Here is a 15,697-nt window from a genome sequence, read left to right on the forward strand (position 1 = left end):
TTCAGCTCTTTGTTCTTCTTGCTTCTTTACTCTAATGTCAGGACAGCAGGCTCCCCCCCCCCACCTCAGCCCCAAAATGTACAAGAGGCGTGAGGCTGGGGGCGCCCTCCCTGTTCTATATATGGGAAAACTGAGGAACCGAGTCACAAAGGCTTCTGGAAGGTCACAGTGGGGCTGCTGAGAGGAAGAGGACAGTCGGAGAGAGAGAAACCAGAGAAGGGAGGAGCGAGAATAAGAGGGAAAAAAGAGAAGGGAGGTGACTGAGGAGAAAAGATCAAGAAGGGGAAAGCAAAGGGAGAAAGAGGAAGGGAAAATTCGAGAAAAGCAGGAGTTGGTGGCCCAGCCAGAGAGGGGACCAGGGAAGAGAGGCTTGTCACCCCAGGAATGATGGGGTGCTAGGAGGGAAGGAGTGATGTGAGCCCAGAGAACCAGAAAGTCCTGGCATCCTGGGGACAGGGGGCTGCCCAGCCTGGAGGGGACAGGCCTTGGGGTCCAAAGGATCATGGGGCCAGACCCCGGGGTGATGGCCACGCTTGTGGAGGTGGACCGTGTTACTCCCAGCTTCTCCAAGCACAGAGTGGGGTAGATGTCTGGAAGCTGGGGGGAGGGGCAGAGGAGAGGACAGACACGATTCCCAACACAGGGACAGGAACCCCCACTCACTGGCTAGGCTGAGGCCTCGGGAACCGGCATTGGGCCTTCTAGCAACTTGTCCACTCCTGATCTAATGTTCGACCACCAAACCACAGAAGCAGAAAAGCCCCCAGGGCGCCTGTGCACGAAGACTTCCCAAGACAAGGGGTCACTGCCTTTTCCCAGCACAGACCGTGCTTCCTTCCACCCCCTTGCACCTCCCTCCCAATGGTCTTAGGAAAAGGGCATCGTTCAGTGGACAGAGAGGGTGACCTGGGATCTCCAGGTCAGGGCCAGAAGAGCCTTGGGGACAGGCATTGGAAAGCAGGGCTTCAGGAAGGAGTCAGGGGCCAGTGAACCTGGCTGGGGGAAAATGCTGTATCTTTATTTTCATTAACCTCTAACCAAAATGTAGCATCTCCTTCCGTCAGGAATGGAGGCAACACAGCCCAGGAGAATCAGCAGCGCCTGTGCCTCTGTCGCAGGGCTTTCATATCACACTGCAGACGCTGCGAAGTTCCATTTATGCTCAGCATGGCCTCATCATTACAACCGTTACCGACTGATGTCACACCTTGTTACTGGATGTGCTAATAAAGAAGCACACGTTTTATGATTTGTTTCTGTATTTTGAATACGGTATTTCATGATCTGATTTTGTTTCCTTTGTAACCCTATGTGTTTTATTTTTAAACGTTTAAAACTGTTATTCTGAGACCGGGTCCCAGGGCTCCACCAGCTTGCCAGAGACAGGGCAGTAAGGCCTTTAGAGGCAGGGGCCCCATCCCCAGCATCCTCTGACAGCTCAGGAGCCCCTTTCCAGGCAAATGAGAGGCCTGGAGTGCAAAATCTTTCAAATCCAGGAGGAGAAGGGCGGTGGTTAAGGCCAGGACAAGTCCTAGCTGCCACCCCAACCTCAATGGCATTTGCTCTGTGTGTACAATTTGGGTCTTGTTCTCTACAACCCCCCTTTTCTCTGCAGTCCTTTGCAGTGCCCTTTGCCAGCTTTAGAGCATCCACAGAATCAGCTCCCACGTACTCCACACCGGCAAGTCTGTCCCTGATCTCACCAAACCTTCATGACAATCCACAGGTGGCCGGTCTATCAGCCCAGAGTACCAATGTGGAAACTGAGGCTCTAAAAGCTTAAGTCACCTGCCCAAGATGCCACGACTGCTAGTCGGGAGAGCCAGCCCCGGTGTGTGGGATTCCAGAGCCCGTGCACTTAAGCCCTGCTGTGACGGGCCGGCTCGCCACACTAGACGAGGAATTCAAAAAATGCCGGGCCGGCCATTCTCTTTTTGCACAGCTCTCCTGGCTGCCATCTTTCTGGGAGGGGAATGATACTGTTTGGAGGCAGCAGAGAAATTCCCAGGACTGAGCCCCTATTAGACAAATGGAAAATAAACACAATTTGTTGAAGGGGCAGGGCTACATCTGATTTCCTTTGATCAACTGTGTGTGGTTTGAGGGAAAACGGCTGCAGAGTGAGCCACGTTTAACCTGGGATGGATAAGCATGCAGCTCGATCCAGGGAATTTGGGCTAAGTGGAAACTGGCTCTAACTGGGGCATCCATCTGGGGCATCTGGGTCACGACAGCCAGCTGCCTGCCACCTTGCCTGTCTGAGTGCCAGAGTAAAGGACATTTTCCTACGATATGGGAGGTAACTGTTCAGAAGGCTGGAATGTTAGAAGATAATCCTGAGTGGCCAGGGAATGAGGTTTCATTTTGCTTTCTGCTTCACGTTTCCTTGGAACTCCACTCTGTTCCAGGCCCTGGGCTAGCACTGGGGACACAGACAGGAAAAAGATGAGGTCCTTGCCTGACCCCACCAGCTCTCCCTGTTTACAGGGAAAGACACTCATGGAGAGGTTAAAGGAATACAACAAGCATTTTAATGGAGATGTGAAAAGCATGAATGCTCCACGAGGAAAGGGATTTTGGTGGTTGTCCATCCAGATTGTGGGGGGGGGGTTGTTTGTTACTCAGCATCTCTGCAGCGAAAGCTCACTAATACATGGTGTTGTTGCAGACCAGTGACTGGCACTCAGTGGTGCATAAGTAAATATTACTTCCAGCTCCCTCTTGGGAGGAATGATACAGTGCTTGTTCAAATACATAGACAAGTGGTGGCAACACAGGTTTTCCATTCCTTGTGATGCCTCTCCTGGAATATTTTTCAGAATCTCCCAATAAAGGGGACTTTAAGAGGTGGAGGAAACTTGGGGTCTGCCTGGGTGATACAGATGGGGAGACTGGGGCCAATAGAGGATGAAGGGCTTTCCTGAGGGTGCACTGCATTGTGGGGACAGAGCATATGAAGGGCATGGGCTCCTGACTCCCAGGATGGGCCTGGTGCCCTGCATTCCTGAATAGAGGGGCCTCCAGGAGGAGGTTTCTGTCCTGTGGCTCCATATGCAGGCAGCATGGGGTGCCTAGTCTGAGACCTATTTTGTGTGTGTGGAGAGAGGGGGCTCTCAGGAGATACCAAGGCCAGGGCTGGCCAGGCAGCAGGAAGAGCTGGTGCCTGCAGAGCCATCATCACATCTCTTAGCAGCTCAAGCCCTTTCTGGGAATGAACCTGTTCTTGGTAGAAAGCCACCTTTGTCTGTTCTCAGCAGTCAGCAGCATCCTAACAGAACTAAGGCAGACCGTGTCAGCCCCTGCTCTATCCTGCCAACAGCTCCCATCTCACTCAAAGTCTTCAGCGTATAATTCGCCACTGCCTTTCTCCTCACTTACTGCTCCAGGCTCAGGGCCTCCTGGACTTTGCTCAGACACTCTGGGCACACTCCCACCCAGGGCCTTTGCACTCGCTGTTCCCTCTGCTGGAAATGCTCTTCCCGCAGCTGTGGGCGGGGCCAGTTCCCAAACCTCTTTCAAGTCTTACTTAGGTGTCACTTTCTGACCATGCCAATCCCTCCCCAAATCCCCTTCCCCGCTTCATTTTCCTCCTTAGCACTTTTCACCACTTAACATACTGTGTGTTTCAGTTATTTATCTGGTTTAGTCTGTCATCCTTGCTTTACCCTAAATTCCATAATGGAAAGGATTTCTCTGTTGTTCACCACCGTATTCTCAGCTCCTAGAATGTATGTAGTGCACAGCGATCACTTAATTGACATTTGCTAACAGAAGGAGAGAGGAGATGATGGATGGATGGATGGATAGATAGATATACAGACAGACAGATGATGCTTAACGAGCATCTGGTGAGCTCCTTCAGGGGAGAATCACAACCAGATGGCAGGGGTTAACAGCACCAGCTCCTAGGTAAGCAGGCCTGGGTTTGAAACCATATTCCTCCATTGACTAGCTGAGTGACCTTAAGAAAGTCACTACTCTGTGAGCCTCAGTTTTCTTCTCTGTAAAATGGGGATCATAGTGGTACTTGCCACACTTAGTTATTGGGAGGGTCAAAGAAGATACAGTTGGAAAGCATGATCACAGCCATGGCATCTCCTGACAAATGCCAGCTACTCTTATTATTAAGAAAGGCCCAAATTATTAAAATAGGCTAGGCTCCGTGCTGAGCACTAGGGAGTCAAAGGTGACTCCAGACGTAGTTGTTGCCCTCAAGCTGCTCATGGTCAAGGAGGGTAACCGGCCAGGCTTGTACAAACTATTAGAATAAAATGACACAAGAGCCATAACAGCAGGAAGCCCAAGGGGCTGAAGGAGCCAGAGGCTGAGGGTCATCCCCCTTGAGAGGATGAGGGAAGTCTGCTTGGAAGAGGTGGCGTGTGAGCTAAGGGCTGATGCACACACAGGAGCTATCCAGGCCGTGTGAAGAGGGAGGGAGAACATTCCAGACAGTGAGATTATATGGCATATACAAAGGCCGAGAGGTCTCTCAATAGCTCCACAGCACAAGAATTATCATCCTCATTTTACAGATCCTGAAACTGAGCTCAGAGAGGTGAAAAAACCACTTCTCAAGGTCACACAGCAAGGAAGTGGCAGAGCTGGGATTTGAACGGAGGGCATTCTCACTGCAGAGCCCGAGAAAACCTGATGTACTGGCAAACAGGAGAGACAGTGGGTGCTGAGAAGAACCCCGGCTCCCCATCAGGGCTGGGTGCAGAAGTAAGGGGGTGTCGAGAAGGCCACAGCCCCCTGCCTCCGCCCCAGCTAAGGGACTCCCACAGCCCCACTCCACAGGAAGGACGGTACCTCCATCAGGTCTATAAGCCACAGCAGCCGCTCCTGGGGAGGAAAGGTGAGCAAAAGGCAAAAAGAAAAATACATCAAATAAATATTAGGGATGGGGTGGGCACAGCAAACCTCCTTCCCAAACACACACACACACACAATAAACAAAGGGATTCCCCAAATCCCTTTTCTTTTTACTTGAAATGCTTGGGGCAGGAATAAAAGAGGGATGAGGAAGACCCCACAGCTACAATCGGCATGGCTTCATTTCTAACTGCCTCCTTGAAGGAAACCGGGGGTTGGGGGGTGGTCCTCACTGCTCTGCAGAAATGACACTTGTCCTGGAGAAGGGCCTTCAGGAGACAGTCATGCACCTGGGCACAATCTTCAGACTCCCAAGCAGTTGAGACTAGGATCACTATTTCCACTTAGCAGATGGGAAAACTGAGGCTCAGAGAAGGGAAGTGACTTGTCCAAGGTCACATCTGCTACTGAAAAGCAGAGCCTGAAGGAGGACCCTGTTCAGAGGACTTGATCAAAGAAGAGCTGGATTTCTGAGAGGCCCGAGCCTCGAGGGGCAGAGAAGCTCAGGGTCTATAAAGTGGAGCCCGGGGCTATGCGTGTGGAGGGCGCCCGGGGTGGGATGAAGTTTGGAGGGGGACTGGCAGATCCTCAACCCAGTGCTTTCCAGAAGCCACCAAGTGTCTGCAAGGCCCTAGATACAGGGTGGTTTCCCCAGATCCGGAAGAACACAGGCTCCCTCTGCCCTCGGGGTGTGGGCAGCACTTCTGGGATGTCACGCATCCTTTACTCCTCCCAACAAGCTGGGGAAAGCAGCAGTGCTGCCCCAGTGCAAGGAGGGAAACTGAGGCACTGCAGAGTGAGGCAACCTTCTTTCCACACTGCCTCTCCTGCCTGCACAGCTTTCTCCTAGACCCACCTCCAAGAGCTCGCCCTGGTCTTGATTAGTCCTGATCTGACATGCACGTGCTACCTGGTGGGCCTCAGACTATCACAGTTACTCACATCTCAGAAGCTAGGAGACCCCTTCACCTGTCCCCCAAATTCCCTGCTCAAAATCATCTCGTGGCCCATCTGAAGTCTGCCTTCTCCAGGGTGCCCCAATCTGTAGAGAGGGTCTTTGGCAGGGCAGGGTCAACTGCCACAGCTGGGGCCTAGATGGCAGGGGCAGTGTTTCCCAGGTACTGGACAGACCCCCAGGCTGGGACAAGGTCAGTGCAGGCTGGCGTTGAGTTGAGGCAGGGACCCTGCCCAGAGCCCTTTCCAGGTGTAAAAGTCACCCTGACTTCTCCAATCCTGCAGCCTTGGACTGCTGCGGTCAGAGTCACCAAGGACCTCAGGCCATTTTACCCACAGGGAAGCCGAGGCCCAGAGAAGCTGGACTGAAACCTGACTCTCTTGCCTTCCGAGCTAGGCACACCTATCCCACCCACTGGACCTCTCATCCCTGATTCTGAACGACCACCCCAGGATTACAGTCTGCAACCCCCAGGTTTTAGAGCTGTGACCAATGGCTCCTAAAGCCCCAGATGGACGTTATCAAGGCCAATCTCAGTGGAGCAAGACCCAGAGAGAAACAAACACTTGGGCCAGGGCCCACAGCCTGAAGCCAGCTCATCAGCTGTGTGCCATATCAAAGCCAAACTTGCAGCTCTGGGCCGGGGACAGCCTCCTCCCTGCACCAGAAGTGATCTGCTTGTCCTGAAGCATGACATGGCCTCTACCACAGCCACGTCCAGAGCCTAGAGGAATGCACAGCAGCTTCCCAGGTCACCCAGGATGGATGAGGACTCTTGGGGATGAAGGTGACTCAGCATGGTAGGCATAGGAGGTAGAAGAGGAGAATTCCCCCAGAAATTCAGATCCCCAGAGCCATTAAAACAAACAAACAAAAAAGCCACACCGGGAGCTGGAGTCTGCAAAGGAAAGGCATGCATGCCCCAGGGTGGTTGTTTCCTGGTGGCTGCAAGCTCACCTGTGCCCACTACCTCCTGTGTCTGCAGGCGGACATCACTGCACCCTCAGAATTGCTCCTCCAATAGGACAACGAACACTGTCTAGTAGATCCACCCGAAAGAGCTCCCAGTTCAGGGAGTAACAGTGCTTAAGAAACTTGACTTCCCACTCCCTTTCCAGGAGAGAAGTGCTGAATGATGGACAGGTGGGGAAGGAGAGGACGGAGCCAAGCCCACTCTCCTGACCTCCAGCGCGGACCTTAATAACCAGCTGTTTCCCATGATGGATAACAACGCATTTCCTCTGCTCCTTCCTTGCAAAGGCCTCCAGGGTTCATCTGCCTCTGAGCATCCTGGGGGCAGAACCACACCCTGAGATGGACCAGATGATTTTCTGGGGGCTGGCAAGTCTGAGAGAAAGTCAGGCTGGGTTTTGGGGGTGTGTCGCAGGGAAGGTCCCAATCACCACGAGTGCCCTCCCACAGATTGGCATTATTTTTTCTATTTGTCTCATTATTGCGTTTTTCATCTTCCTCCCCCAGCCTCCTCTCCTGGACTGTGAGCCTCTGAGGCAGGGCCACATCTGTCTTGTTCACCAGTTGTGTCCTAGAGCCTGTGCCTGGCATACAGCGAGCACCCAACAATTACGAGGTTTTTACAAGGGAAGAAACTGAGGCTCAGAAAGGTACAGAGCAGGCAAGGGGTCAAATCCCAGCACAGAATCCCAGTGCTGGGATTTGAATGTGGATGGGTCTCACTCCAAAGCCAGTATCTTAACTCCCCTCCTGCTGGCTGTCAAGCCAGGGACGGAGCAGGGACAGCTCACCCTGGCTGAGCTGACGGTGGTAGAGGTCCCGTGGCTGCCTGTGGATGAGCCCGTGTCACTGTAGGAGACCATGGAGTAGGTGTCCCCAGCCCCAGGGCCCGGGGGCTGCTGCGCCTTCATCGACTCGATCTCCCGCCTCAGTACCAGGTGGTCGAAGCGGTCCAGGTCTTGGGGGGAGATGGTGCCTCTCACCTCAGAGAGGAGCGAGAACTGGAGTCAGGGACAAGTGGGGCACTCAGCAGGGAGCTCCACCAGCAGGTGGGATGGCCCCCTGCTACCCCAAATGACCTGCATGCAAACTTGGCCACTGGTCTCCCTCCTTAACCCTCTATGGCTCCCCACTGTCCCAGGAGAAAGTGCAAACACCTTCACCTGGACACCAGGCCCAGTGTCATCTGACCTTGCTTGCCTCTCACCTCTTCCTCCCTGGCATCTCAGTGTGCACAAATGGCTGCAGCTTCCTGAACAGGAAGCTCTTGGCTGTCCCTTCCCCCTACTTCTCTCCAAATTGCATTTCCTCTATTAAGTCTTCCCAAATGTAACCACGCCCAGCAGATCCAATCACTTTCTCCTTGTTGTAACTTCTGAACCTCAAAGGACTTCCTCTAGAGCCTGGTTTCCAAAGGAGGCAGGACAGCACAGTCACTTAGGGGGTGATTTATAAAAATTACTGGTGGCTGGGAAATCAACTATACTTCAATTTTTAAAAATGGGGGGAAAAATGTATTAAAAAAATGACCGGTGGCTGGCTCCCATCCACAGATGTGTGGAGTTAGCCAGCCTGGGGTGGGGCTTGGACAGCGCTTTTTAAGAGCAATCCAGACAATTCTAAATGTACACTCAGCATGGAAACCCACTGCGTCAGGGCCTCAGTCACAGGAACTGTAATTGGCGGTTTCCCCAGGAGTCTGCGGGCTTCCCCAGGCCAGGGGGGTTGTCTCAGTTACCAGTCTCTGCCTGGGGTTCAGTTTAGGCCTGACTCTTTCTGGGTTCTCCGTAAAGGAGTGGGGGACAGAGGGCAGCAGGGAAGGATGCAGAGCCCTGCAGAGCTGAAGCCGGGCCCCCAGCACCGCCTCGCCCAAGGAGGCACGGGTCACCTTGGCATGCGTGTTGAGCAGCTCGAACAGGGCCATGACGAGGGCCTCCACGGAGATGCTGCCGCGGCGGTACTCCTCCAGGTAGTAGGCCATGGTGGCGCGCTCCTGCTCGTTCAGCAGATGCCGGGCCTGCTCCTCCAGCAGCACCCGCGTCTGGTTCCCCAGGCTGCTCAGGGTCACCTGGGAGCCAGCTGGCCCCTTGTAAAACCCCAGCTGAAAGACAGCAAGACAGAGGCCTGGGTATTCGGAGCTGCTCTGGAACTAAATGGCCAGGCCAAGCTGGTGACCACACTGCACAGGGATGGGGTGGGTCCTTCTGAGGTCTCGGCCCACGCGGTACACCTGCAGATGTTAACAGGATGTGCTCAGAGCACACGGCCTCGTGCAGCAGCAAAGTGCTTTCATGGCTCACGTAGCACTTGTACGCGTTACCTCATCAGAGCCTCATGACAGTTCATTGTCAAGCAATATTACTATGGTTCCCATTTTATTCTCCAGGTTGCAATATCTCTCTTGGTAAACTGAGGATAATAGTAACTTTATTTCCAAAACATAGCTCAGGTCTGCAAACACACACTCCACCCGTCCCCGCCACTGCCTCTACCATCATCAGCCATGAGGGTAAGACACCACCTGGTCTCCCCTCTTGTCCCCTCTGCCTCTTCCTGTCTCCTACACAGAGCTGCTGAGATGGCTTCATCAAAATACAGATCCCATCTTGCTTCCCTCTTTAAACCCTTCAACAGCATCCTGTCATTTTAGGTTAGAAGTCAAGCCTCTTACGCGACCCACTAAGCCCTGGGTGGTCTGGCCATCCCACCAACAAGCCAAGCCTGGTGCCTGCCTCAGGGCCCTGGCACATGCTGTGCCTTCTGACTATATCACCCGCCTCCCACTCCTGCAAAGATGTTGATCTCACTAACTTCTACTTAACATTCCGTTTACAGCCAAGACACCATGTCACTATCTCAGAGAACTTCTGCCCTCTCTCCGCCCCCTGCCCTCTCCCCGCATCTAAACTAGGCGTCAAATCTGTCATTCTCTCTCATAAGACCCAGCACCTTGCTTCGATGACACTGAATGTCTTTTGTGATTAGATATGATTAGATAGATTAGGTTTATTCCGTTTTTATGTATGTCTCCTTCACTGGGTGTAACCTCCACGAGGGTGGGAACCTGATCAGTTCTGTTTGTGCCCTTAACCCTGGTGTCCAGTGCAGTGCCTGGAACGTGGCGGCACTCACTGGCATGTGTGGAATGGAAGATGGACGGACAGTTAGCAGGCCGCCCACATGAAATGAGCTCATGTACGTGAGCCACTCAGCCCACCCTGCCAGGCCTAGAGCTATGAAGAAACCGAAGAGACCCACAGACAGAGATCACCCTACCTTGTTGGTCCCTTCTGTGAGATCCCCAGGAAACCTATGAAGAAAGACAAGCACATTCAGCTTCACGTCTGAGCAGTTCAAACAGGCACAGGTAAGGAAACGCCTGATCTGCAGCAGGATGAACAACGGTTTTGGAGAAGCCTGGCCTGCACTCGCCAGGGCCACTCAAGGGAATATCAACCCCTGGAGAGATGGGCAGCTTCTCTTCTCCCGACCAACCACATGCATAGCACTTCTAAAACCATGCAAGGTTGACTCCTGAGTTGTTTCCAACCCTACAGGACCAGGCAGGTAACAAGGAGAGGTGAGAATAAATGGCAACTGATACGTGGCCTCAGGGTCAGGACAGTCCCAGCGAGGGGTGGGGACATGCATCTGGCAGGTGCCGCTCAGCTCTAGCCTGTTTTCACGAAAAAAAACATGGGCTCAAGGTGCCAGAATCCCTGATTTTCAAGAAGTAGCCAGAAATCCAGCTTTTTTTTTCCAACAGGAAACCTGTTGTCCTTTTCAATGTTGGCAACTAATTTTGTAAAATTATAATACTCTGCAAGTGAAAGGAAGGCGGGAAGGAAAAAAGGGAGCTAGTGAGAGAAAGAGATGCCCTAGGTATATTTGGCTCAGGGGCCACCAACCAGTCTGAGAATTTTGATGGAAATCCAAAGGTGACCCTTTACAGTATTAGCCACTGTGCAGCCATCTGACAACTATATTTCACTTTATGACCTCCGAGACCCTTTCACCCAAGTAATTCATGGGATCCTCATCCACACCTTTAGGATGGGGACTTTGGGTTATGATTCCCACTTTTCAGATGAAGCAACTAAGGGTCAAAAAATACATTAGGTGAATAAATAAAGAATGAGAGAGCTGGATCATGAGGTTCAGCTTCCCAAGGGCAACTGAGGCCAGGAGAGGAGAAGGGATGTGTCCAAGGTCATGCCCTGCAAATGGAAGGGACCCTGGGGTTGGGACCACAGGCTCTGAAAACCAGGGCAATCTTCACAGATCAGACCACGGTGGAGGAGTGGGAGGGACTGTTACTGCCTTTCAGAAATGGCCCTGGGGTCCTGGGGCTCAGAGTGAGTGAGCAGTGCGGCCAGACCCTGCTGAGTTCGTGGCGATGTCCCCAATCCGGGAACTGGCAATCCACTTGGTCTCGTCCACGGTGGTGCGAGCGTGGGGCAGCCTCCCGACGTCCTTCACCGTCAGGATGAGGTGCTGGGATGACTTGAGCAGCTTGACTGCCTCATCGTGCAGAATGTTGAGAAAGCTCCGCCCATTCACCTCCAGAATCTGGTCCCCAACCTGCACAGTCAACACAACAGTCACCTAGGCTGTTTGTAGGACACCAATTCATGCCAGGGGCTTCAGAGACCTGATTCCAATTCTCCTCCTCGCTAACCTGGCAAGGAGGTCACTGAAGCTCAGAGAGATTATATGGATGCCTGAGGATCACACAGCAACAGGCTCAGAGAGGTTATGTGAATGTCTGAGGGTCACACAGCAAATCAATGGCAAAACCAACCTTCCAACCCTGAACCTTCCAAGCCCACACTCCTGTCACTAGAAAGGGCACCTCCCCTCATCGTAGCTATGGCTTTGAGGGGTGAGTCTATGAGATCCCCAAGGGTCTCCTTATATAGAAAACAAAAGCCATCTCAGAGGCCTAAAGGCTGGTGGAATTGGGGGTAGAATGAGACAAGAGGTATGAAGGTCTATTTCAATTATTTTCTTTCTACGCTTCTACATTGTTAAAATTTTTACATCAAGCATGAAAGTCTTACATTACCTTAAAATGTAAACAACATTTTAATTTATTCGAGAAAAAAACAATAAGTGAGAAAACCAGCTTCCCCTTAAAGCAATAATACATTGCTTGATTCTTACGAACAAAGGCATTTTTTATCTTCTAATGTAAGAACATATTTTTTAATGAAAGGATCTAAAAACTTAGAAGGAAAAAAAAACTACCCTTCTCATAAACATAAATATGTGACAAAACCAGAAGAGTCTGGCTGGGAAGATGCTGCAGTGGGAGACGGGCAGGTGGAAGGACACACAGCACATTTAACTCAGAAGGTTCAGTGCTTTTCCTCCACTAACCTATGGGCGCCTGGAAGGGGCTGCCCAGGGTCACACCTCACCGTGGCCTTGAAGGGCAGCCCCATAACATCAATTATCCATGGCTGCTCTTCCTTCTCCCCAGTGTTTCCACCCACTGATGGCACATGGTCACGCCCCCTCCCCCAGGATGGTTTTCCAGTGTTTTTCAAAGTAGAATTTGGAAAAGGAGAGCCAAAAGGGAATTTGAAAGAAAAAGACGAGAAAAGAAGACGTGATGACGAGGCTGAGAACTGAAACCCTGGTCCCCAGTTTCCTGTCTTCTGTTTAACACCTCCCTGCAGTTGGGGAGTTTCCAGAACAGAAAGTGGTTACACATTCAGACTTTCTGTCTCCCTTCTACACCAGCGTTGATGTGCTCAGAGGAGGCCCACTGCATCTTTGCCTCCACAACCCCATTCAGCAACATTTACTGCATACCTACTATGTGCCAGGCTCTGTGCTGGGACACATGCTGAGCAAGACAGAGACCTCTCTGCTCTCATGCTGCTCAGCAGGCTCTGTCTTGTGCTATAATTGGCTTTTCCCTTCAGCCTCTCCACAGTGTCCCCAGGGCCCAGCACACAGTGGGAATTCAATAAAAATTCATCAAATGAATGAAAAGTCAGACACCTACTCCCCTCATTCCTAGCTCCAAGACCATCTCTCTGGCAGCTTAGCAGGGACCAGCACAAGACACCAGCCTGGAGCCCCAGATTTCAAGGCACTTTTTACCAGATGCTGTCTGTACGTCAAGGACCTTGTCTGTCCCTTTACGTACTTTCCCTTATTTAATATCCTCAGCATCCTGTCAAGTAGGTACCATTGCTCTGCATCTCACCAGAGAGAAGATGGAGGCTCAGAGGGGTTAAGTAAATGGTCGGTGGCCACAGAGCTAGTGAAGAGGACAGCTAGGGTGCGAACCCAGGTCAGGCTGGCCCCAAGGCCCTAATTCTTTCTACTACTAGGCTGCTGTCAGGCTTCAATTCCAGCAAGCCCAAAGCCACCATCCTGCCGTTCCTTCTCACCTAGCTCTGAACACCCACCCCCATCACCAACTGTGATTTTACTGCCCTGAGTAGATCCTCCAGCAAGTCTCACCCCATCTTCACCTTCCTCCACCCACTAACTTAGATTCCCTCCTCCTCACACCTGGGTTCCTGAGTCGTCATCCTCCTCCACGCATCAGCATGTGAAGTGCTCCCAGACCTAGCACCAGATTCATGTTCCCTCAACCTTTTGCTTTCGCAACAACCTTCCTAGCTTAAAAACCTCAACAACCCCTATATGATCCAGGAGGCAGCGTAATGCTATGGTTAAAGGTTTCAAAGACCATCAGACGCGGATTAAAATCCTGGCTCTGCTACTTTTATGCCATGTGGGATCAAGCAAAGCCCTAGTAGCTTTTGTCCCTTAGTTTTCGCCTGTGTGAAAAGGGGATCCTAGCCCAGGATTATCCCCCAAGTTTCTACAGTCATCAACATCTGTTCCCAATGCCACCAGCAACATCTACAATTCTCTCTCTCTTTCCACATCTTTGAGCTCCCTATTTGAGAAATCTGAGTCCCTGAGAACTCAGGCAGCCCCAACTGGTCTCCTCGTAAAGAGCCAGAGGTGAGAACACCTGATTCGGACTTGGCACACAGCAAGTGCTCAATATATGCTTATGCGTGGAGGTGTGGATTTCGCCACTTCCCACTGTGCCTCTCTCCCGGCTGGCGTTCCCTGATGCTAAGAAGCAGAGCTGTGTCAAAGGAGACCTTCCACAGGCTCTCGGGCCTTACAGAGAACGGAGGGAAACTCACAGGGCAAGGGCGGGCTCACTGGTGCCCATGCCATTAACCAGTCTGTCTCCCTGAGTAGCGGCTCCACCTCTCGCCTCTGCCCAACTAGCTTTCTCCCTCTCCCCTGCCGTCCCCAGCTGTCCCCCCACCCCACAGCTCCCAACTGGAGCCAGGCTGTCCTTTTCATCTGCTGAAGTGCTCTGTTTTCTTAAGTATCCCACTCAATAGCTTTGGCTTTTGTTAAGCTAAGGGAATCCATTTTAACCTTTCCCACACATTTTATTTCATCCCAGAAGTTTAATTAAAGGGGGTAGCATCTGAGAGACCAGACATGAGAGGGCATCCTTTTGTAAGCAAGTCTCTCCCCTACAGGTCCAGGCCTGGGGGAAGCAACTCAATTCCACGAGCACTTACCTGGCCCTGCACAGTGAGGCTGGGGGAAGGGGCGAAATGTCCCAAATATTGTTTGCAATGTACGTACATTAAAAAAGTGGTGTTTAGCTGGAACTCAAATTTAAAATGGGCGGTCTGCATTTTTATTAGCTAAATCTGGCAACCCTGCGGTGAGGGTGACAGTCACCTCTGGGAGCGATGGTTCTTGGCGGGGTCGGGTGCTGACTTAGTGCAATGGTTTCCAGACTTCGGTTACTCTCCTTCGCCCTGAGCCAAGCACCCGTTATTTATGTAGCCCTAGAAATCACCGGGGTACCACTTAACTGCAGCCTCCTCGCAAGCATTAGCCATGAAATCACAGGTCTGCTGTGCTAATCACATTTCCCTGCTCGTGCCTGTTAAATAAATACATCCCTGCCGGATTTGTGAGAGGCAGCACGGGGTTCGTGTGCAATCCACCTGCGGAACATGTGTGAAGTAGGAGTCATACTCCAGAAACCCCAAATTAATGGGGCATGTGAGCCTGTCTTCCGCATCTCCTGACAATCCTCTCTTGTCCTTCTTCTGGGGTCTGTTTTAAAACCCAAGTTCCAGACGGGGCTGGTTTCAGGGTCTCCACGCATCCCTCCGCAGCATCTGAGTTGGTCCGAGTTACTCCTTTTTCTGTGTCCTGCTCTCTCTCATTCCCTTTACCTATTGGAAAGCTTCTTGAGGTCCGGCAGCCCTGTCAGAACAGGCATCTGCCTGCTCACTGTCATTCAGAGTTCACAAGCCACTTTCAAATAAATCCAGTGTCTCCCCTGCTGCTCACAGCAGCCTGAGGCCAGCCGGCTGTGGAGTCCCACCCCTACGGTGCAGCAGAAAGATGTCCGTTGTTCATAAGTCAGGCAGCCAGGACAAGGTGGCTGTGTGGCCCTGCACAGCTCAAGTATACTCTGAGTGCGCTTCCTCATCTGTAAAACGTGCCTGGCCGCAATTCCCAGGTCACCGAGAAGCGAGTTGGATCACTTGGTACAGCGCCTGACACGTGAGAGGCTTTCAAGAGCTTTTCAGTGACTTCCCTTCCAAACGGTGGGGACATATCAAGCAACTTGCTCAGGGTCATGGTCACATGAGAACAAGGAGCCAGCATTTGAGCTCAGCTTCTCCTGTATTCTCCCCCACCCCATGCCACCTTTATCCTGCACAGTGCCTGACACATGAGAGGCGTTCAGTAACTGCGAAGGAGTGGCAGACACCCTCCTCCCTACTCCCCCGGGCTCACTTCTACTCACTTCCCCTTCTCCTTTGGTTTGTGTGATGTGTAGTTGGAGGTGACATGTTCAAAACTCTTCATCTGGCTCCT

The 15,697-nt window shown here is 52.0% G+C and overlaps 1 protein-coding gene across 6 annotated transcripts in view; it reads right to left on the reverse strand.

Moving 5' to 3' along the window:
- The window catches only part of WHRN (whirlin), an 80,136-nt gene that overhangs the window by 10,421 nt on the left and 54,018 nt on the right, over positions 1-15,697 (reverse strand). For 4 of the 6 annotated variants that reach the window (XM_064490448.1, XM_031450279.2, XM_010997381.3 and 1 more), the window contains 4 exons: positions 11,178-11,380; positions 10,076-10,109; positions 8,688-8,900; positions 7,591-7,800 (listed from right to left, as the gene is read on the reverse strand). In XM_064490448.1, the coding sequence (XP_064346518.1) occupies positions 7,591-7,800; positions 8,688-8,900; positions 10,076-10,109; positions 11,178-11,380 (660 nt within the window). The remainder of the gene's footprint in view (positions 1-7,590; positions 7,801-8,687; positions 8,901-10,075; positions 10,110-11,177; positions 11,381-15,697) is intronic. The other 2 variants (XM_031450282.2, XM_064490449.1) reach the window with 2 other exon arrangements.

Source organism: Camelus dromedarius, chromosome 10, assembly GCF_036321535.1.
Source record: "Camelus dromedarius isolate mCamDro1 chromosome 10, mCamDro1.pat, whole genome shotgun sequence".
In the NCBI taxonomy this organism is placed as follows: domain Eukaryota; kingdom Metazoa; phylum Chordata; class Mammalia; order Artiodactyla; family Camelidae; genus Camelus; species Camelus dromedarius.